At 49.8% G+C, this 24617-nt stretch overlaps 1 protein-coding gene across 2 annotated transcripts in view; it reads right to left on the bottom strand.

The window, feature by feature from the left end:
• Nucleotides 1–658: 658 nt before the first annotated feature.
• Nucleotides 659–24617, bottom strand: part of LOC134949301 (cytochrome P450 2G1-like) — a 362663-nt gene continuing 338704 nt past the window's right edge. The window contains exon 9 of one of the 2 annotated variants that reach the window (XM_063937796.1): nucleotides 659–1272. In XM_063937796.1, coding sequence (XP_063793866.1) covers nucleotides 1091–1272 — 182 coding nt within the window. In that variant the 3' untranslated portion in view covers nucleotides 659–1090. The remainder of the gene's footprint in view (nucleotides 1273–24617) is intronic. The other variant, XR_010183138.1, reaches the window with a different exon arrangement.

The raw sequence follows: 24617 nt of genomic DNA, 5'->3' as shown, positions 1-24617 counted from the left end.
GCTGACATTTGGAGTCACTCCGCCCCAGGTGTCACACCCGGGTGCAGGCCGCACCCCCCACACCCGCTGGTTGTGGGAGTACCATGATCAAGCCATGCCCTGTTTTTGTCACTGATGTGGCATGTCCAGCGCTCTGTGAGCTGCTGGTATGCCCCACATCCTTCTGTCTCCCGTGTGACTATTCATTGCTACTAATCACTGCTCAGTGAAAGGAGCCTCCCAACTGCCCCCTCCCCCCCATCACGGGACACTGCTGCCCGTAAGTGGAACAGCAAGGCAGTCCCAAAAAAAGACAGTTCGGAGGTATGATATATATATATATATATATATATATATATATACACACAGATGAACAATAAGAGGCGGCACTCAGCAGACTTGTGAAAAACTTCAAACCAATGTATTCAGTGCAGTCTGACTGCACTGAATACATTGGTTTGAAGTTTTTCACAAGTCTGCTGAGTGCCGCCTCTTATTGTTCATCTGTGTTCATCTGTGTGTATACTAAGGGTTTTTCACCCTGAGGAGGGCACCGGAGCAAGTTACACCCACTATTTGGGGAGGCCAGGAGTGCCGGAGTATTTGTTGTTTATATATATATATATATATATATATATATATATATATACACACACACACAGAAATACACACACATATGTAAATATACTTAGATAAATTGTATGATACTGATGATACTGTACAAGGCAGATAAGGTCTTCAGAAATGTACATACAGTATTGAGTCACCTTAAATTCCAAGTAAACACCAAGGGGTATATTCAATTGTTTGAAAAGTCAGTTGGGTGTCTGTTTTTTTCCTATCTAATAGACAGGAAAAAACAGACACCCAACCGACTTTTCAAACAATTGAATTCTCCCCCAAGTGAACACTTATGGGTGTAGTTACTACAGTGCACGTTTTTAGAAGTGGAGATGTTGCATCATATTTTACTTTTTATTCATCGAGCACCTTCTAGAAGATAATAGCTAGAAGCTGATTGGTTGCTCTGGGAAACATCTCCACTTCTAAAAACCCGCACTTAAATATTCCCCTTACAGTGCATTACAATGTTCTGAGCCAATCCTAGTAGTTAACGAGGAATAAAGGAAACTTTGTATGGTTTGGGAAGGTTTAACAGTCCAGATACATTGGGTGTAAGGTCCAGTTCTTCTCGTGGCACAGGGGACTTCAAGTTAAAATTTTGCAGGATGGTGACAAAGAAGAGGAACAGTTCCATTCGTACTAGGGGCTCTCCGATGCAGTTTCTCTTTCCTATGGAGTGTGAGGACATAGCAGTTAATAATGTGTCACATAATACTATAATACCCTATTTTATATTTAGGAAATAGAAGCTCTAAGCGAATACTCATTGATTTAGGAATTAAAACAAAGGAAAAATATAAATACAATATATCAAATACAATCACAATTTACAAGTATCCAGTTATAGAAAGCTTTCACTGCCTGCTTTTCAATGCTAGATAAAAGTTAACTGATAGGTGCTGTGCTGAGTTGACAGTTTGCATCTTCTAAATGCTTAGCAAATTGACCATATGAGTTTTCAATTCTCTATTAAATCATTCATAATATCTCATAACTGTTTTTTTTCTAATGGATCCGTTTCTCATTGACTATTTTCATCAAACCTACTGTATCTCCTATATAATAGCCCAGATCTGTGATTTTGTGATTCATTTGCTAACGCTGGGCGGAGTCACAACAGTGGGCGGAGTTAGTCAAATGAGTCACAGATCTGGCCAAATCTATAGGACACTAGGAGCAGCTGCAGAAGCAGATAGTATGGACATGGCACAGACAGGGGTGCATACCTCCCAGCTTTCTTCAGGAGCAGGAGACACACACACACACACACACACACACACACACACAGCGAAAAGGGGGCGTGGATTCACGGGAGGGTCCCCATTTTCGTCAGTGAGGGGGCATGCCCAGCGCTCTGTGAGCTGCTGGCATGCCCCCAGGGGCTGATTATGAGTCCAGGGGGCCCAGGGTACTTGAGACAGGGAAGCCCTATCTCATTGCTGTGCCTGCTGTGGAGTTGGGGGCGTGGCCTAATCGTGCCCTGCGAGACCACGCCCCTTTATGCAAATTCCGTGTTTTATTTTTGTTTGTTTTTTTATTTTTTTTTATGGAATTTTGGCCCCTCAGCTAGGGCTAAATCCAGAGGAGGTGGTCACTCCCCCCTACACACCCGCACAGGCAGAAGAAAGCAGGGAGACTGCTGCCTCCCTGCAACACCACAGACCAGCCAACACGCAGCAGCGTGTGCTGACTGTAGCACAATGCTGCCGTTGTTGCTGGGGGAGCTTCTGAGCTGGGACAGAGCTACTCGAGCCGGGGGGACCCCTAAAACTGTGGGACCAACGGTACGTACTGCCTGTCCCCCACCCTTAATCCGACTCTGCTGCTGGAACCCCCCCTTAATCCGTACCCCCTGATGCCCCCTCTCCCTCTGTCTCCACTATTCACCGCCGCTCTGCTAAGCAGAACAGCGAGTACAGGAGCTTTCCAACTGCCCTCCCCCCCCCCCCCACCCACCGCAGGACACTGCGACCCGTGGGTGGGACAGCGGGACAGACCCCAAAAAATGGGACTGTCCCGCAAAAATTGGGACATTTGGGAGGTATGGGGGTGTGTGAGGGGGTATGCCATACTTGACCCCCACATCAGCATACTAAGCAGTGTCTCTCTGGCGGGGAGGAGCGTCACTTTCTGGCACACTCCACGCTTCTTAGCTGTAGTTTTGTGGGTCACCAGCCGCTGTGCACTTTCCGTACTGCCTCTGTTATCTCCAGCCCCGGCAACCCCACCGCTAGCTGCAGCGCTGCCACCCGCAGTGAGGTGCGCCCAGCTCCTTCACACACTTTAGCCGGCGGGTAGCGCTGCAGAAGTCCGCGCTGCTTGCAGGCTCTGACCCCCTCTTCCCTCCAGCAGCAGCGTCTCCTGGGAGCTAACCAGTCACTCCCAGTCTCCCCTTACCACAGTGCCCAGTAGCCGTGAGGTCCGCGCCACGTGCATGCTATGACCCCCTCCTCCCTCCAGCCGCAGCATCTCCTGGGGGCTAACCAGTCACTCCCAGGCTCACCTTACCACAGAGCCCGGCAGCTGCGCGAGGTCTGCGGTGTGTAACTGAGGAGGGGGGGAGTGATGCGGACGGGCAGAGGAAGCAGGACTACAGCCTAAGAGAGTCAGCCATGCCAAGTCTCCACCAGCAGCAGATCCCAACAGGTTGGAGTGGAACAGCAGCAGCCAGCAGCAGTGACTCCGGTAAGATACATCTGTCTGTCACCACTGTCCTGTCCCTAATACCAATCTCTCCCGTGCCCTGTGTTCTGTCATGTCCCTGTCACCCCTGGCCTTGACCTGCCACCCTTATCCTGGCCCTTTCACCCTTATCCTGACCCTTTCACCCTTATCCTGGCCCTGTCACCCTTATGCTGGCCCTGCTACCCCTATCCTGGCCCTGTCACCCCTGTGCTTGCCCTGTCAACCATATACTGGCCCTGTCACCCCTGTCCTGGTCCTGCCGCCCCTACACTGACCCTGTCACCCCTACCCTGTCCCTGTCATTTCTGTCCTGGCCCCGTCGCCCGTGTCCTGGCCCCGTCGCCCGTGTCCTGGCCCCGTCGCCCGTGTCCTGGCCCCGTCACCCCTGTCCTGGCCCCGTCACCCCTGTTCTGACCCTGTCACCCCTGTCCTGGCCCTGTTACTGCATACCCTCCAACTACCTTTTTGGCAGGTACAGTACCCGCAGCACCTCCAGACCTCTCCCCAATGCACCACACCTCCACACCTTCCCCTCCACCACTTGCGGCACTCCACCCCTCCCCCACATGCTGTGCCTCCAGACCCCCTACACCACCCGCGGCTCCCACTCCTCCGCCCCTTCACCACCCCCAGCAATCTCCAGGCCCCCTCCACCATTCACCCCCCTTATATGTCTTCCCCACACCTGCCCCCCTCCACCCGCAGCATCTGCAGACACCCTCCTCCATCCGCGGTCCCCACCTCCCCCACCCCTCCCCCACCAATGGCACCCCCGCACCTGCCCCTCCACCACCTGCAGCACCTCCGGACCTCCTTCCCCGTCCGCCGCAACACCCGTACCTGCCCCTCCCCTACCCATGGCGCCTGCGGACCCCTACCCCACCAGCGGCACTCCCGCCCTGTCAAAGTCAAAAATATTACATAGAGAGAACATTCAAACCACACACACATTTAAGTCGCTATACTTGCAAATATGCGCAGCGAGCACCAGACATCATGGAGATTTAAAATTAGCTAATGAATTAATGTCATGGATGTGTATCATTCGAACCGAACCAGATAAACACATCATGTTTGGTATTGAAGCAAGCAGAATGAGGTGTGGGTTAGTTTGAGGCCTGTTGTGTTGTTGTGGGACATTGCAGCGGATAGATATGATTATATGTATAAAAGCTGGGATCACTGTGTTGGGAACAATGGATGATCAAGACAACCCTTTACTAAGTTTTCAGGGCTGAACCTGATTAGCATATACAAGGGAGCTAGAGAGACCCCTCCCCCAGGAACAGACACACAGGAAGAGTAGTTCCTGTCTGGGGAGGTGAGAGTCAGTGTTGCTGTTTTACCTCAGAGAAGCAGATGTGATGTGGCTGCGCTCAGAAGCATGGCTGGATCCTCCAGGAAACAAAGGCTAAGTATCATAATTTCAATATCTCATGGCTGATTGGCATAGAGTAGTTTTAAATGTGTGTTTTGTGGTGGGGTAGTTGTGGAATGATGGGTAAGCATAGAGTGGTTGGTTTGGAGAAACAAATGGCTTGGGGATGGTGAGGCTTGCGCAGCTGTGTGAATGTAACTTGTAGCATAGCATTTGTGGTATTTGTTTGCCTATGGAGATTTAATAAGATGGTTCTAGGAAGTTGGATTGAAAGTGTGAAAGGTGATTTAGATTGTTTGGAATTGTAAAATCAGAACATATGCATTGTTCTGAGGCTTGGACATTTTGGAATAAAATGGAGTCTTGTGTCTTCTGCTATGTGATTGTGGTGTAGTAGAGAGTGCCATGTGTTTGGACCTGCAAATCTAAAATGGCTGCTGCTGGATGTCTTCCCCTCCCCCTTTCAGCCATGTGGTGTAGTCTTTGGAATCAAGTGGAGTTTTCCCAAAATGGAGTCTAGCTTCTGTCCCATGATATAGGGACAGCCAGTATGAGTAAGCTCAAGTATTTCATCAGCATTGACTAACTGCGCAGCGATTGTTCCTCACATGTGTAAGCTTCTCTGCAATCATATTGATCTTCTTGTTACTGTGAGCCATTTCTCTCTTTCTCTCTCTTCTCTTTCTTCCCGTATTTTCCCTTGATTAGATTGTATTGTATTGTATTGTATTTCTGGTGTAGTTATCTGGTTAGGTAGTCTCTGTTATATTGTAGTGTATCATTTGTACTGTGTTTCTTTTTGCAAGTATAATAGTCATAATACATATAATAGGCTTTGGACCCTAAACCCAGGTATCTGTGTATTTCTTATAGTGTTAAGTATTCTCTGAGCGTCGGTGACGCTCAAACAGCTTTGTAGTTAATCAGGTTACACCAGGTTGCACTTACACCCTGTCTCTACACTAAGGTATACTGTGTATCTCATTGTTAAAGGTATAGATATAAAGGTTTAACGTTGTGAGCGTCTGCGCCGCTGGTGATCTTCTTGTGGTCTCGAGCGTCCGCTACGCCATAGCGAAACATTACATTAGTCAGCGGCCAATAGCGTGCCTGCCTGTGATCTCTGGGCCGTGAGCGAACGCGACGCTTGAGCGTCTCGCCTACGGCTGAGCGATCGTTACGCAACTTGCGTACCCTTACGGTACTTCTTACGTAGATAGTGTACAGTGTTCTTAGACCTCATAAAGGGTAATATATACGATAAATATTTAGCTTTGTTAGCCCCTTCCCATCCCACAGCACCTCCGGAACCCTTCACCCATCTTCAACATCCCCACACCTGCCCCTCCCCCACCCATGGCACCCATGCCCCTCCCCCACCTGCAGCACCTCCCAACCCTTCCCCATCCGGGCCCCTGTTCACGCCGTCGCAAGGGGCTGCGCCTCCTTCACCATCGCACACCCTTTCATTGTGCAATATTTAACCACTAACAAAGGAATGCAGGTGATACTCCATATAACACAAATATTGAACCCCAGAAAGGCATGCAAGGGTTAACGGGGCATAGCCCCTTGCGACGGTGTGAAGAGCGCCCGTAGGGCGCAATGAAGCTCCTAGTATATCATATTTGCTTATTCTTCCATGAGACATCCAAATTTGAGGAAGTTTGCCGGGTTCCCATGAGCAGGGCCGTGCTAGGATGTTCGGCGCCCTCCTGCAAACTATAAATTTGCGCCCTCCCATACTTTACAAAGGGACAGCACACATAACGTCCCCTTTAGCAGTGACACATACTGTATACACAATGCTCCCTGTAGTAGTACCACTTACACACACAATGCACCCTGTACCAGTGACGCTTACATACATAACACCCCCTATAGTAGTGATGTTTACACTGCAATGCCCCCTGTATTAGTGATGCTTACACATGTAATGCAGCATACACACGTAATGCCTCCTGTAGCGGTGACACTTACACACGTAACGCCCCCTGTACCAGTTACGCTTACACAAGTAACACCCCCGTTGCAGTGATGCTTACACACGCAATGCCCACTTACCAGTGATGCTTACACACGCAACACTCCCTGTAGCAGTGACGCTTAAGCACATTATGCCACACAGTCACACACACACTGATACACACACACACATACTGTACATACATTACACACATACACAGTCACACATATATTACACACACACACACACACACACACACACACACACACAAACAAACACACACACACTTTCACTCACTCACTCTCTTTCCAGCCTCTTACCTAAGGAAGTCTGGCAGGCCAGAGTTGGAGCAGATCATCCTCCTGTTCAGCCTGGTCCCGTGTAGCTCCGCCCCCCAGTTTCATGTAGCTCCGCCCCCTTTTAAGGTCAGCACACTGCACTGACACAGGGGAAAGGAGGCTTCATGCTGCCGGCACCGCTGCCTGTCATAGAGTGTGAGAGGCGCAGCAGCAGGGGGACATCAGCTAAGTACAGGGATGCAGTGCAGGGAGAGCGCCTCTCCATTCCTGGTGCCTCCCTGCACTCAGTGCCAGATTAAGGTCCACATAGGCCTGGAGCTGAAATTTATGAAGGGCCTATTGTGTGCCGCCACAGGGCATGTGATCAGCGCCACAGAGAAGTTCTCCCTGCGTGGGCAGGGTGGTGTGGTGGCATATTACATCACTACGCTACAGTACCTCCCTACATTACAGATCTTCACTATACTATATCTCTGCACCAGGGACGTGCAGTCAGGGGAAGCAGGGGAGGCAGTGCCCACCCTGTCATAATGATTGAAATAATAAAAAGAAGATATTTATCACAGAGCCTGTGATAAATCTTCTTTTATTATTGGAATAATTTTTCCCCTATTACTGTGGCTGCATGTTAGGGTGGGAGGCAGCGGGAGAGGTGCCTCCCGCTGCTAACATTAAAGTCCAGGCAGCGAGGGGCGGGGCGCAGCAATGGGCTGTGAAAGCCCATTGAAAAAGAATGGAGAAGCGGCACCACTACAGGTACCTCAATGACTTGGGCGTGCATTCAGCGCCGATGAATGCACGGCCCTGTTACTGCCCTAGATGTGATTGGCCGAGCGGATCCAGTGCTGGATCCGCTGTCCAATCACTAGCGATCCCCCTTCCCGGCTGCAGCAGGCGCCGTGGGCTGTGTGGGCGCCCGCTGCAGCCAGCGCCGCTGACTGACACCAGAGGTCATAATTGACCCCTGGTGTCTGAACGGTGCTACTAAGGGAGAGTCATGACGTCTCTCCCATAGTAGTGAGGAGCCGGTGGCCAGAGACGGAGGACAGCGCTGCAGGATCGGTAAGTATTGAGTGTGTGTATTTTTTTTGGGTGTGTTTGTGTTGGGGGCACAACTACAAGGGGCACAGCAAGTGGGGGCACCACTACAAGGGGCACAGCAACTTTGGGGCACCACTACAAGGGGCACAGCAACTGGGGGCACAACTACAAGGGGCACCACTACAAGGGGCACAGCAAGTGGGGGCACAACTACAAGGGGCACAGCAACTGGGGGCACCACTACAAGGGGCACAGCAATAGGGCACCACTAGAAGGGGCACAGCAACTGGGGGCACAACTACAAGGGGCACAACTACAAGGGGCACAGCAACTGGGGGCGCAGCTACAAGGGGCACAATTACAGGGGTCACAACTACTGGGGGCACAGCCACAAGGGGCACAGTTACAGGGGTCACAACTACTGGGGGCACAGCCACAAGGGGTACGCTACTGGGGGCACAAAGACAGGGGTTACAACTACTGGGGGCACAGTTACAGGGGTCACAACTACTAGGGGCACAGCCACAAGGGGTACGCTACTGGGGGCACAATTACAGGGGTTACAGCTACTGGGGGCATAGCTACTGGGGCCAAAGCTACAGGAGGCACAGCTACTGGGGGCACAGTGACTGGGGGCACAGCTACAAGGGGCATAATTACAGGGGTCACAACTACTGGGGGCACAGACACAAGGGGCACAGCTACTGGGGGCACAGTTACAGGGGTCACAACTACTGGGGCACAGCTACAAGGGGCACAGCTACTGGGGGCTAAGCTACACAGCGACTGGGGGCACAGCTATGGGGGGCACAGCTACAAGGGGCACAACTACTCGGGGCACTGCTACTTGGGGCACAGCTACTGGGCTCACAACTATTGGGGGCGCCTGCTCCATCCTCCCAGCCAGCAGCAACACTCTCCCCTTTCTATGCTAACGTCCTTCCGCGTCAGCGAGTGCATAATATTCATTAATTTCTCTCTATTTCTCTCTCTCTCTCTCTCCTCTTGTGGATTACTTCATTTGTAAGTATAATTTTCATTTGTACAGGTACTGGCCCTATTGGATTCTACTGGACAAGTGGACGTGACCAGCGTGGGATGTAGGTAAGTATGTGTGAGTGTGTGTGTTTTAATACATTTTTACTTTCACTGTGTGTGTGTTGTGTTTTTATTTGGGTATTTTTGTTGTTGTAGTACTACAGGTACCAGCGGGCCCATTATTTCCCCGCATGCTGGTACTTGAGGTTCTCCAAGTACCAGCAAGTGCGTAGGCTTGCTGGGCCTTGTAGTTCCACAACAAAAAAATATTCTTTTTTTTTTTTTACACACTTATGGCTATTAGCCCAGCACCCACTGCCCAGGGGTGCTGGGGACAGCCTCGGGCTTCACCCCTGGCCCTTGGGTGCCTGGAGGGGGGAGGGGACCCCTTGATTTACGGGGTCCCCACTCCTCCAGGGAACCCCGGACAGGGGTGACTAGTTGTGGGGGGGGTAATGCCACGGCCGCAGGGACCTACATAAATGTGTCCCCCGGCTGTAGCATTATGTCCCTGGCTAGTGGAGCCCGGTGCTGGTTTTAAAAATACGGGTGACTCCTACATCTTTTGTCCCTCCATATTTTTGGAACCAGGACTTGTCTAAGAGCCCGGTGCTGGTTGTCTAACTACGGGGAACCCCTGTCCAATTTTTTTTCCAGTATTTAAACCACCAGGACCGGCTCAAGGAGCCCAAGGCTGGTTATACTTAGGAAGGGGGACCTCACGCATTTTTTTTTTAATTGTTTGTAACCCATTCAGACCCTTCTCCATTAAGTTAATAGAAGCCTTGGACAACAAAATTGCATTTATTTCCTCCTCCCACTCCCTTCCCAGTCCCAAACACTAATTTTTATTTTTTTTTCTATAAAAATGTACAATATATCACAAGTATGATAGGCAGCGGTCATTGGCAGCATCGGATTGAGATGCAAATTAGTGGCGGAGGGCTGGGTCAGTTGATGGTCGATAAGTTTGTAAGCCATTGGCGGTGGCAGCAGGCATCGGCTCGATGCATGTCAGCGTGACTGATCGCAGATGTGCTAAATTAAGCACATCTATGATCAGGTCTGAATTAGCCCCAACATCTCTGCACCATATAACTGCACTACCTCCTCACACTACATCTCCACACTACAGTATATCACCGCTCTACCTCCCAACTATATCACTGCACTACCACCCCACACTACACCACTACGCTACCTCCCCACACTACACCTCACCCAAGGCCGGTTCTATCCCTTTTGGCACCCCGGGCTGGTAATAGGGGCATGGATTCATACAGGTGGTGTGGTCAGTTACGCCCCCTGTAGAGTTTTACCCCCATTTGTGCCCCCTGTAGGAGTAGCACCGCTTAGACACAAAAAATAAAAATGAATACTATCCCCGCGCCTGATTCCCGACCGCTGCAGACCTCCGCCGGCGCCGCTCCTCTTCTTGGATCTATGGGACAGATAGACACTAGAGGTCAATTATGACCCCTAGCGTCTGTGTCAGTCCCACAATGCTGTGTGGTGCGTGATGACGTCATCGCGCAGCGCACAGCAAACGAAGGGAAACTAGATGGGTAGCATCTAGTTCCATTCACAGCGGGGGACACAGCGGACACAGCGGGGGGCACAGTAGCACAGAAGTCCTACTTGCCCGTGGCAAGATCCGCTACTGACCTCACCACTATACTACACTTCCTCCCGACACTACATACTTACCACACAACTTCTCAGCACTATGGGGGTCGCTAGCAGTTTTTAGCAGCTGTGCAAACGCTATGCCGCCTCCCACTGGGAGTGTATTTTAGCTTAGCAGAAGTGCGAATGGAAGGATCGCAGGGCGGCTACAAAAAAAAAATAGTGCAGTTTCAGAGTAGCTCCAGACCTACTCAGCGCTTGCGATCACTCCAGACTGTTCGGCTCCGGATTTGACATCACAAACATGGCCTGCGTTCTCCCAGCCATGCCTGCGTTTTTCCTGGCATGCCTGCGTTTTTCCGAACACTCCCTAAAAACGGTAAGTTTACACCCAGAAACGCCCACTTCATGTCAATCACTCTGAGTCTGACATTGCGAATGAAAAGCCTCGCTAGATATTGTGTAAAACTACATCGGTTGTTGTGAAAGTAGGTCGCGCGTGCGCATTGCGCCGCATACGCAGAAGTGCAGCTTTTTCACTTAATCGCTGCGCTGTGAACATTTTTATCTAGCAATCAACTCGGAATGACCTCCTATATCCCTGCACTAACTCTCTACACTACATCAGTACACTGTCTCCCTCACGTTGTATAATTGCACTACCTCACCACAATACATCACTATACACAACACTGAACTGCCTCCACACACTGAAACAAAGAAAAGTGGTGCGCTTTGGTCTACACCAAAGCGCACCACTTTTCTTTGTTTCTGTTTTAAATTGTTTGAGGATTTAGCTAATCCTTTTGTGTGTGCAGCTGGTGGTTAATTAATGAATTATTATTGATTAATTTGCGCCGGGATTTGGGGTGTGATTCTCTCCAAAGAATTTTTTTGCCTCCACACACTACATTTTTATTTTTATCTTTGCTCTGGTCTTTGCATGCAGAGTAGCTCTGGAGGATCCAGAGTAGTTCCCTACATCCTCATCCTCAGGCCGACCCTTTCTTACCCCCTATGCTGCGCTGCCTGGACTGCATCACTAAAAGTTTTAGAGTGATGCAGTCCAGGCAGCGCAGCATAGGGAGTAAGAAGGGGTCGGCCTGAGGATGAGGATGGAAGGAACTACTCTGAATGTCTGCTTACTCACTACAATGCATGAGTCCATGGCTGGCTGGCTTAGGCATGTGCACATCATACTTACCTACTCTCCAGGAAGCTGCGGGAGGCTCCCGTTTTTTGGGGTAGCCCCCCGCACCCCCGGAAGAGTGGGCAGGTCTCCCGCATCCTGCTCGCACCCTAGTGATGCCAGCAGGATGGAGAGATTACCTCCCACATTCGCGGGTCCGTCGGGTGGAGAAGGGGTTCATATGATGCAAATCGCATAATTTTAGCCCCGCCCCCTTCCCACGGACCCGTGAATCGCGGCATTTCCCGATGCTGGGGGCAGGACTTAGTGATGTCACAGTCTGGCCCCGTCCCCCGAAGACACTTGCAGCGTCTCCTATCCGGGCTTCTCCCGAAGAGGAGAAATCAAATGTAGGTAAGTATGGTGAACATGCCTATTCTCAGTGCCCAATCTGTACCTCCCTCCTGGACCCAGACCATTGATGACTGTCACTCTGTGCCCCTGTAAATCCCCAACCATAAAAACAGTGCTCTGTACCTGCTGGATACCGTGTGGGGTACAGTGCGGAATACATTGGGACACAGTTAAATATTGAGTGAGTTACAGTGTGAGACACGCAGGCAAGATATAGGGTTGTGGGGAGAGTAAACAGTAAGACATCACCTGTCGGGTAAAGGAGGCACATGTCAGACAATTAACTATGTAATGTGCAGCACAGAGAAATGGGCAATACCCATAAGGGCACCTCTCTTACCTTGGGGAAGTTCACCTCCCTGTGGGGGTTCTTAGCTGGTCAAACTAACCCGGTCCCGCATCAGGTAGAGGAAGAATATTTCCACACAGAAAGCGCTGCCGAGCACCGTGATCTGCCGACTCAGCTTCATGGTCCTCGTCAGCACCAGCACAGCACCAGCACAACTCTGCTGACGCTGCAGTTCGGGTCACACCAACAAGCTCTCCCCCTGCCTAGGCTGCAGCCTGGGTTACACCAACAAGCTCTCCTCTGATGTGCACATAGTCACACCTGATTTAAATTGGAGAGTGGCGCAGTATGCGCTGGTGGGTAGAGAGGGGAGGACATAGGTCTAAGGCGGCGATTGGATGAGACCGCTGCTGGCAGTGAGAGATACTGAGAATTGTTACTGGCTGCACAGCACGTCCTGCAGGACCCCCTCATTTTTAAAAATTGGGTCACAAAATGCCTGTAGCACGTATTTTGCAATTACTTAATCTCTCACAGGTCATGCTTGCATGCAGGGCCGGTGCTAGGGTGTTCGGCACCCCCCTGCAAACTATAAATTTGCGCCCTCCAATATTCCTTTAGCGCGGGCTGGGAAAAGGGTTGTGGTCTCACAAGTAAGGGGCATGGCCACACAGTAGTACCCCCATTTAAAATTATGCCACAATGTAGTACAATCTTATTAATCTTATACGTAATGCCCCAACCGTAGTAGTAGCGTCCTTATATGTAATGCACCCCAGTAATAGTAGTAATAGTAGCATCCTTATACAGAATGCCACCCCATAGTAGTAGCGTCCTTATATGTAATACACCCCAGTAGTAGTAGCGTCCTTATACATAGTGCACCCCCAGTAGTAGTAGCATCCTTATACATAATGCACCCACAGTTGTAGTGGCGTCCTTATATGTAATGCACCTCAGTAGTAGTAGCTTCCTTATACATAGTGCACCCCCAGTAGTAGTAGCATCCTTATACATAATGCACCCACAGTTGTAGTAGCGTCCTTATATGTAATGCACCCCAGTAGTAGTAGCGTCCTTATACATAGTGCACCCCCAGTAGTAGTAGCATCCTTATACATATTGCACCCACAGTTGTAGTAGCGTCCTTATATGTAATGCACCCCAGTAGTAGTAGCGTCCTTATACATAGTGCACCCCCAGTAGTAGTAGCATCCTTATACATAATGCACCCACAGTTGTAGTAGCGTCCTTATATGTAATGCACCTCAGTAGTAGTAGCATCCTTATACGTAGTGCACCCCCAGTAGTAGAAGCGTCCTTAAACGTAATACCCCCCCGTAGTAGTAGCGTCCTTATACATAGTGCACCCCCAGTAGTAGACATGTCCTTATACATAATACCCCCCAGTAGTAGTAGCGTCCTTTTACATAGTGCAGCCCCAGTAGTAGTAGCATCCTTATACATAATGCCTCCCCAGTAGTAGTAGCATCCTTATATGTAATGCACCCCAGTAGTAGTAGCATCCTTATACATAGTGCACCCCCAGTAGTAGAGGTGTCCTTATACGTAATACCCCCCCGTAGTAGTAGCATCCTTATACATAGTGCACCCCCAGTAGTAGACACGTCCTTATACGTAATACCCCCCAGTAGCAGTAGCGTCCTTATATGTAGTGCACCCCCAGTAGTAGAAGCGTCCTTATACGTAATACCCCCCGTAGTAGTAGCATCCTTATACATAGTGCACCCCCAATAGTAGACGCGACCTAATACGTAATACCCCCAGTAGTAGAAGCGTCCTTATATGTAGTGCACCCCCAGTAGTAGTAGCGTCCTTATACATAATGCCCCTCAGTAGTAGTAGCGCCCTTATACATAATGCCCCCCACAGTAGTAGTAGCGTCCTTATATGTAATCCCCCCCCCAGTAGTAGTAGCGTCCTTATACGTAGTGCACCCCCAGTAGTAGTAGCGTCCTTATACATAATGCCCCCACAGTAGTAGTAGCGTCATTATACATAGTGCACCCCCAGTAGTAGTAGCATTCTTATACGTAATGCCCCCAGTAGTAGTAGCGTCCTTATACGTAATGCCCCCCACAGTAGTAGTAGCGTCCTTATACGTAGTGCACCCCCAGTAGAAGTAGCGTCCTTATACATAATGCCCCCCACAGTAGTAGTAGCGTCCTTATACGTAGTGCACCCCCAGTAGTAGTAGCGTCCTTATACATTACGTATAAGGACGCTACTACTACTGGGGGTGCACTACATTACGCCCCCCAGTAGTAGTAGCGTTCTTATACGTAATGCCCCCCACAGTAGTAGTAGCGTCCTTATACGTAGTCCGCCCCCAGTAGAAGCATCCTTATACGTAATTCCCCCCCAGTAGTAGTAGCGTCCTTATACGTAGTGCACCCCAGTAGTAGAATCGTTCTTATACAGTACATAATGCCCCCAGCCCCAGTAGTAGTAGTAGCGTCCTTACATGTAATGGCCCCCCCAGTAGTAGCGTTGTTACACGTAATGCCCCCCCCCTGTAGTAATAGCGTCCTTATACGTAATGCCCCCCCCAGCAGTAGTAGCGTCCTTATACGTAGTGCACCCCAGTAGTAGTATCGTCCTTATACGTAATGACCCCCCAGTAGTAGTAGCGTCCTTATACGTAGTGCACCCCTGTAGTAATAGCATCCTTATATGTAATGCCCCCCCAGTAGTAGTAGCGTCCTTATATGTAATGCCCCCCACAGTAGTAGTAGCGTTCTTACATGTAATGCCCCCCCAGTAGTAGTGTCGTTATACGTAATGCCCCCCCCAGTAGTAGCGTCCATAAAGTGCGCACACAGACATACCTCACACACACACACACAATTAACACATATATACACACACATACACATCCACCATATACACACACACACACACACACACACACACACACACACACACACACACACACACACACACTTCTCTCTCACCCTCCACTTACCTAAGCCAGTCTCCCTCTGTACAGCAGCCTGGTCCGTGTAGCCACTCCCCCTTATGGCCCATGTAGCTCCGCCCCCTTGTGTCCCGTACTCGGCGCTGTCACACAGGTGAGGGGAGGGTTGGTTCTATATCGGAGTGGGAGAAGGGACCTTCTGACGTACCTAGGGGCGGAGACCCGTCACGCGGGTGAGGAGCTACGGCCTAATTAGGTTGCTCCGCTCGCCACCTAATTACTAAAGGTAATAGTTGGTGGCGTGGATACTAGAGCAACTGTACCGCTGGTGTTGCTCCTCCCACTTGTGTCGTGGCTTCTCCCCCTGACTGAAAAGGTCCCTTAGGCCACTTGGATCTAGCCTCAACCGTGAGGGGAGGGGAGGGGAGGGAGGTAAATTTTCATGATGCAGGTGCCCGCTGCCAGTGCCTGTCATACAGTGACAGACACAGCACTGGCAGCAGCAGCAGCAGGAGGGGGGACAGGACGGCGCAGCAGGGAAGGGATGCAGAGCAGGGGAAGAGCCTATCCGTCCCAGCGCCTCCCTGCACTGCATCCCTTCACTGAGCGGGTAGCGCCGGGCCTGCTTGCATTCTTTCTATTCACTCACATATAGGGGTATATTTACTAAAGTCCCGATTTTGACCGAGATGCCGTTTTTTCTTCAAAGTGTCATCTCGGTAATTTACTAAACTCAAATCACGGCAGTGATGAGGGCATTCGTATTTTTTTGGAACTCCAAGAAAAAATGACGAATGAATACACCATCGGTCAAAACGCGGCTGTTTAAGTATGAATCTTGGTCATTTACTAAGAAGTGCAAAGCAAAAAAAAATAAAACACTGCCGTGAAAAATTACAACTCGTAAAAAAGTGCTAAAAAAAAACAGACCTGCTTTTTTGATCCGTGATTGGATAGGCATGCACGGATCCATGAGATCCGTGCATGTATATCAGTGGGAAGGGGTGGGAAAGTGGTTATTTTCTTTAAAAAAATTGCGTGGGGTCCCCCCTCCTAAGCATAACCAGCCTCGGGCTCTTTGAGCCGACCCTGGTTGCAGAAATATGGGGAAAAAATTGACAGGGGTTCCCCCATATTTAAGCAACCAGCATCGGGCTCTGCGCCTGGTCCTGGTTCCAAAAATATGGGGGACAAAAAGAGTAGGGGTCCCCCGTATTTTTAAAACCAGCACTGGGCTCCACTAGCTGGACAGATAATGCCACAGCCGGGGGTCACTTTTATATAGTGCCCTGCGGCCGTGGCATCAAATATCCAACTAGTCACCCCTGGCCGGGGTACCCTGGGGGAGTGGGGACCCCTTCAATCAAGGGGTGTCCCCCCCCCAGCCACCCAAGGGCCAGGGGTGAAGCCTGAGGCTGTCCCCCCCATCCAATGGGCTGCGGATGGGGGGCTGATAGCCTTTGTTGAAAATGAAAAGATATTGTTTTTAGTAGCAGTACTACAAGTCCCAGCAAGCCTCCCCCGCATGCTGGTACTTGGAGAACCACAAGTACCAGCATGCGGCGGAAAAACGGGCCCGCTGGTACCTGTAGTACTATTACTAAAAAAAATACCCAAAAAAAGACAAGACACACACACCTTGAAAGTAAAGATTTATTACATACATCCACACAAACATACATACATACTTACCTATGGCCCCACGCAGGTCGGTCCTCTTGTCCAGTAGACTCCATGGTGTACCTGTTGAATAAATTATACTCACCAGATCCAGGGTCCCAGGCTCCTCGTAGAATCCATTTGAAATCCACGTACTTGATTAAAATAAAAAAACGGACACCCGAGCCACGCACTGAAAGGGGACCCATGTTTTCACATGGGTCCCCTTTCCCCGAATGCCAGAAACCCACTCTGACTTCTGTCTAAGTGGGTTTCTTCAGCCAATCAGGGAGCGCCACGTTGTAGCACTCTCCTGATCGGCTGTGTGCTCCTGTACTGATTGACAGGCGGCACACGGCAGTGTTACAATGTAGCGCCTATGCGCTCCATTGTAACCAATGGTGGGAACTTTCTGCCCTGCGGTTGACCGAAAGTGACCTCACCGCTGAGCAGAAAGTTCCCACCATTGGTTACAATGGAGCGCATAGGCGCTACATTGTAACACTGCCGTGTGCCGCCTGTCAGTCAGTACAGGAGCACACAGCCGATCAGGAGAGTGCTACAACGTGGCGCTCCCTGATTGGCTGAAGAAACCCACTTAGACAGAAGTCAGAGTGGGTTTCTGGCATTCGGGGAAAGGGGACCCATGTGAAAACATGGGTCCCCTTTCAGTGCGTGGCTCGGGTGTCCGTTTTTTTATTTTAATCAAGTACGTGGATTACAAATGGATTCTACGAGGAGCCTGGGACCCTGGATCTGGTGAGTATAATTTATTCAACAGGTACACCATGGAGTCTACTGGACAAGAGGACCGACCTGCGTGGGGCCATAGGTAAGTATGTATGTATGTTTGTGTGGATGTATGTAATAAATCTTTACTTTCAAGGTGTGTGTGTCTTGTCTTTTTTTGGGTATTTTTTTAGTAATAGTACTACAGGTACCAGCGGGCCCGTTTTTCCGCCGCATTCTGGTACTTGTGGTTCTCCAAGTACCAGCATGCGGGGAGGCTTGCTGGGACTTGTAGTACTGCTACTAAAAACAATATCTTTTCATTTTCAACAAAGGCTATCAGCCCCCCATCCGCAGCCCATTGGATGGGGGGGACAGCCTCGGGCTTCACCCCTGGCCCTTGGGTGGCTGAGGGGGGGACCCCTTGATTGAAGGGGTCCCCACTCCCCCAGGGTACCCCGGCCAGGGGTGACTAGTTGGATATTTGATGCCACGGCCGCAGGGCACGATATAAAAGTGACCCCCGGCTGTGGCATTATCTATCCAGCTAGTGGAGCCCGGTGCTGGTTTTAAAAATACGGGGGACCCTACTCTTTTTGTCCCCCGTATTTTTGGAACCAGGACCAGGCGCAGAGCCCGATGCTGGTTGCTTAAATATGGGGGAACAACTGTCATTTTTTTCCCCATATTTCTGCAACCAGGATCGGCTCAAAGAGCCCGAGGCTGGTTATGCTTAGGAGGGGGGACCCCACGCATTTTTTTTTTTTGTGATTTTACAGTGTTTATTTAAAAAAAAAAAAAAATGAACCCCAGCACGGATCACACAGATCCGGCCGCGATTCATTGTGATAAAGTCGGCAGTGTTTTGCTAATCACTGCCGTAAAAAAACGGGAAAAAAACACGAATGACATCGACATCGGAACAAAAGAAAAATCCGAATACGACAGCTTAGTAAATTAGTCGTAATCAATTCAAAAAGTTGCAGTTTTACACTTTCGATGTCATTCGTGATTGAACTTTGACCTTTTTCCGAAAATTACGAATGTTAGTAAATATACCCCATAGTATCTTTCTTTACTTACTTCTTTTCTAACATACCCTAACCTCATTCCTTACCTACATTCCATCTTTACTTTCCCTCCATACCCTCCAACTGTACCTTTTTAATAGGCACAGCACCTTTTTTTTTATGGTCTGTACCTATTTTTGGCTCTCCAAACTTCCATTGAAAGTATAGGAAAAGGGGAGTGACCATGCCCCCTTTACCCGTGTCCACGCCTCTTTTTCTAATTTGTACCGATTTTTGTGTGTGAAATGTTGGAGGGTATGTTTCCCTCCCATGTAACTTCTCTCTCCTACCTTTTTCATGCCTCAGTATAGGGTGTCATGAGAGCTGCAGTGTCGAGTGCTGGCCCCGCCCTCTGCACGATGTCATGCAGAGGACGGGGCTTGCTGTATGAGGAAGTGCTGAACAGCCCAGCGAGCAGCCTGCAGAATCACTGATACTGTCTGTGCAGGGTGCTGTTATCAAATGCTGCCTGATTGGAGCTATGGTCCGATCCTGGCAGCCGGCCCACTGGAGGGGTGAGTACAGGCCACTGTGGGGACAAAGTAATGCAGCCAGTGTTTTTTTCCTGTTAACACTGGCTGCATTGCAGGGGATCCTGTGGGACAATTTTCATTGGGGGGCCAGGAGCTGCAGCTCCATCCGCCCCATTGTTAATCCGGCCCTGCCTGCACTGCATCCCTTTGCTGAGCGGCTTGCGCCGGCTCTGCCCGTGAGAATAGAGTGGATCACCCTCTTGCATGAGTTCACAATCTGCTTTGAAGCACATTCATCCGAACCCTTCCTGTGACAATGTTGTAAACTATGGCATTACCCCGTGAGGGGTAGGGCCACAATGATGCTAGCTCTACACTGAGACCGCCCTTGCACTTGACCTCATGGAACACAATAAGGTAAAAATAAGAATTTACTCACCGGTAATTCTATTTCTCGTAGTCCGTAGTGGATGCTGGGTACTCCGTAAGGACCATGGGGAATAGTGGGCTCCGCAGGAGACTAGGCACTCTAAAAGAAAGATTAGGTACTATCTGGTGTGCACTGGCTCCTCCCCCTATGCCCCTCCTCCAAACCTCAGTTAGGGAAACTGTGCCCGGAAGAGCTGACATTACTAGGAAAGGATTTTGGAATCCAGGGTAAGACTCATACCAGCCACACCAATCACACCGTACAACTTATGATAACTATATGCAGTTAAAAGTATGAAAACAATAATGAGCCTCATTAACAGATGGCTCATAACAAAACCCTTTAGTTACGCAATAACTACATACATGTATTGCAGAGAGTCCGCACTTGGGAAGGGCTCCCAGCATCCACTACGGACTACGAGAAATAGAATTACCGGTGAGTAAATTCTTATTTTCTCTGACGTCCTAGTGGATGCTGGGTACTCCGTAAGGACCATGGGGATTATATCAAAGCTCCCAAATGGGCGGGAGAGTGCGGATGACTCTGCAGCACCGAATGAGCAAACTCAAGGTCCTCCTCAGCCAGGGTATCAAACTTGTAGAATTTTGCAAATGTGTTTGAACTAGAGATGTGCACTTGAAATTTTTCGGGTTTTGTGTTTTGGTTTTGGGTTCGGTTCCGCGGCCGTGTTTTGGGTTCGACCGTGTTTTGGCAAAACCTCACCAAATTTTTTTTGTCGGATTCGGGTGTGTTTTGGATTCGGGTGTTTTTTTCAAAAAACACTAAAAAACAGCTTAAATCATAGAATTTGGGGGTCATTTTGATCCCAAAGTATTATTAACCTCAAAAACCATAATTTCCACTCATTTTCAGTCTATTCTGAATACCTCACACCTCACAATATTATTTTTAGTCCTAAAATTTGCACCGAGGTCGCTGGATGACTAAGCTAAGCGACCCTAGTGGCCGACACAAACACCTGGCCCATCTAGGAGTGGCACTGCAGTGTCACGCAGGATGGCCCTTCCAAAAAACACTCCCCAAACAGCACATGACGCAAAGAAAAAAAGAGGCGCAATGAGGTAGCTGTGTGAGTAAGATAAGCGACCCTAGTGGCCGACACAAACACCTGGCCCATCTAGGAGTGGCACTGCAGTGTCACGCAGGATGGCCCTTCCAAAAAACACTCCCCAAACAGCACATGACGCAAAGAAAAAAAGAGGCCCAATGAGGTAGCTGTGTGAGTAAGATAAGCGACCCTAGTGGCCGACACAAACACCTGGCCCATCTAGGAGTGGCACTGCAGTGTCACGCAGGATGGCCCTTCCAAAAAACACTCCCCAAACAGCACATGACGCAAAGAAAAAAAGAGGCGCAATGAGGTAGCTGTGTGAGTAAGATAAGCGACCCTAGTGGCCGACACAAACACCTGGCCCATCTAGGAGTGGCACTGCAGTGTCACGCAGGATGGCCCTTCCAAAAAACACTCCCCAAACAGCACATGACGCAAAGAAAAAAAGAGGCGCAATGAGGTAGCTGTGTGAGTAAGATAAGCGACCCTAGTGGCCGACACAAACACCTGGCCCATCTAGGAGTGGCACTGCAGTGTCACGCAGGATGGCCCTTCCAAAAAACACTCCCCAAACAGCACATGACGCAAAGAAAAAAAGAGGCGCAATGAGGTAGCTGTGTGAGTAAGATAAGCGACCCTAGTGGCCGACACAAACACCTGGCCCATCTAGGAGTGGCACTGCAGTGTCACGCAGGATGGCCCTTCCAAAAAACACTCCCCAAACAGCACATGACGCAAAGAAAAAAAGAGGCGCAATGAGGTAGCAGTGTGAGTAAGATAAGTGACCCTAGTGGCCGACACAAACACCTGGCCCATCTAGGAGTGGCACTGCAGTGTCACGCAGGATGGCCCTTCCAAAAAACACTCCCCAAACAGTACATGACGCAAAGAAAAAAAGAGGTGCAATGAGGTAGCTGTGTGAGTAAGCTAAGCGACCCTAGTGGCCGACACAAACACCTGGCCCATCTAGGAGTGGCACTGCAGTGTCACGCAGGATGGCCCTTCCAAAAAACACTCCCCAAACAGCACATGACGCAAAGAAAAAAAGAGGCGCAATGAGGTAGCTGTGTGAGTAAGATAAGCGACCCTAGTGGCCGACACAAACACCTGGCCCATCTAGGAGTGGCACTGCAGTGTCACGCAGGATGGCCCTTCCAAAAAACACTCCCCAAACAGCACATGACGCAAAGAAAAAAAGAGGCGCAATGAGGTAGCTGTGTGAGTAAGATAAGCGACCCTAGTGGCCGACACAAACACCTGGCCCATCTAGGAGTGGCACTGCAGTGTCACGCAGGATGGCCCTTCCAAAAAACACTCCCCAAACAGCACATGACGCAAAGAAAAATAAGAGGCGCAATGAGGTAGCTGTGTGAGTAAGCTAAGCGACCCTAGTGGCCGACACAAACACCTGGCCCATCTAGGAGAGGCACTGCAATGTCACGCAGGATGGCCCTTCCAAAAAACACTCCCCAAACAGCACATGACGCAAAGAAAAAAAGAGGCGCAATGAGGTAGCTGTGTGAGTAAGCTAAGCGACCCTAGTGGCCGACACAAACACCTGGCCCATCTAGGAGTGGCACTGCAGTGTCACGCAGGATGGCCCTTCCAAAAAACACTCCCCAAACAGCACATGATGCAAAGAAGAAAAAAAGAGGCGCAATGAGGTAGCTGTGTGAGTAAGCTAAGCGACCCTAGTGGCCGACACAAACACCTGGCCCATCTAGGAGTGGCACTGCAGTAGCACGCAGGATGGCCCTTCCAAAAAACACTCCCCAAACAGCACATGACGCAAATAAAAATGAAAGAAAAAAGAGGTGCAAGATGGAATTGTCCTTGGGCCCTCCCACCCACCCTTATGTTGTATAAACAGGACATGCACACTTTAACCAACCCATCATTTCAGTGACAGGGTCTGCCACACGACTGTGACTGAAATGACGGGTTGGTTTGGACCCCCACCGAAAAAGAAGCAATTAATCTCTCCTTGCACAAACTGGCTCTACAGAGGCAAGATGTCCACCTCATCATCATCCTCCGATATATCACCGTGTACATCCCGCTCCTCGCAGATTATCAATTCGTCCCCACTGGAATCCACCATCTCAGCTCCCTGTGTACTTTGTGGAGGCAATTGCTGCTGGTCAATGTCTCCACGGAGGAATTGATTATAATTCATTTTAATGAACATCATCTTCTCCACATTTTCTGGAAGTAACCTCGTACGCCGATTGCTGACAAGGTGAGCGGCGGCACTAAACACTCTTTCGGAGTACACACTTGTGGGAGGGCAACTTAGGTAGAATAAAGCCAGTTTGTGCAAGGGCCTCCAAATTGCCTCTTTTTCCTGCCAGTATAAGTACGGACTGTCTGACGTGCCTACTTGGATGCGGTCACTCATATAATCCTCCACCATTCTTTCAATGGGGAGAGAATCATATGCAGTGACAGTAGACGACATGTCCGTAATCGTTGTCAGGTCCTTCAGTCCGGACCAGATGTCAGCATCAGCAGTCGCTCCAGACTGCCCTGCATCACCGCCAGCGGGTGGGCTCGGAATTCTGAGCCTTTTCCTCGCACCCCCAGTTGCGGGAGAATGTGAAGGAGGAGATGTTGACAGGTCGCTTTCCGCTTGACTTGACAATTTTGTCACCAGCAGGTCTTTGAACCCCAGCAGACTTGTGTCTGCCGGAAAGAGAGATCCAAGGTAGGTTTTAAATCTAGGATCGAGCACGGTGGCCAAAATGTAGTGCTCTGATTTCAACAGATTGACCACCCGTGAATCCTTGTTAAGCGAATTAAGGGCTCCATCCACAAGTCCCACATGCCTAGCGGAATCGCTCCCTTTTAGCTCCTCCTTCAATGCCTCCAGCTTCTTCTGCAAAAGCCTGATGAGGGGAATGACCTGACTCAGGCTGGCAGTGTCTGAACTGACTTCACGTGTGGCAAGTTCAAAAGGTTGCAGAACCTTGCACAACGTTGAAATCATTCTCCACTGCGCTTGAGACAGGTACATTCCACCTCCTATATCGTGCTCAATTGTATAGGCTTAAATGGCCTTTTGCTGCTCCTCCAACCTCTGAAGCATATATAGGGTTGAATTCCACCTCGTTACCACTTCTTGCTTCAGGTGATGGCAGGGCAGGTTCAGGCGTTTTTGGTGGTGCTCCAGTCTTCTGTACGTGGTGCCTGTACGCCGAAAGTGTCCCCCAATTCTTCTGGCCACCGACAGCATCTCTTGCACGCCCCTGTCGTTTTTTAAAAAATTCTGCACCACCAAATTCAAGGTATGTGCAAAACATGGGACGTGCTGGAATTTGCCCATATTTAATGCACACACAATATTGCTGGTGTTGTCCGATGCCACAAATCCACAGGAGAATCCAATTGGGGTAAGCCATTCCGCGATGATCTTCCTCAGTTGCCGTAAGAGGTTTTCAGCTGTGTGCGTATTCTGGAAACCGGTGATACAAAGCGTAGCCTGCCTAGGAAAGAGTTGGCGTTTGCGAGATGCTGCTACTGGTGCCGCCGCTGCTGTTCTTGCGGCGGGAGTCCATACATCTACCCAGTGGGCTGTCACAGTCATATAGTCCTGACCCTGCCCTGCTCCACTTGTCCACATGTCCGTGGTTAAGTGGACATTGGGTACAACTGCATTTTTTAGGACACTGGTGAGTCTTTTTCTGACGTCCGTGTACATTCTCGGTATCGCATGCCTAGAGATGTGGAACCTAGATGGTATTTGGTAACGGGGGCACACTACCTCAAGAAATTGTCT

The sequence above is a fragment of the Pseudophryne corroboree genome, chromosome 8 (assembly GCF_028390025.1).
Source record: "Pseudophryne corroboree isolate aPseCor3 chromosome 8, aPseCor3.hap2, whole genome shotgun sequence".
Classification (NCBI taxonomy): domain Eukaryota; kingdom Metazoa; phylum Chordata; class Amphibia; order Anura; family Myobatrachidae; genus Pseudophryne; species Pseudophryne corroboree.
Note: the sequence above shows the minus strand (reverse complement) of the source record. Positions and strands in the feature narration are given on the sequence as shown.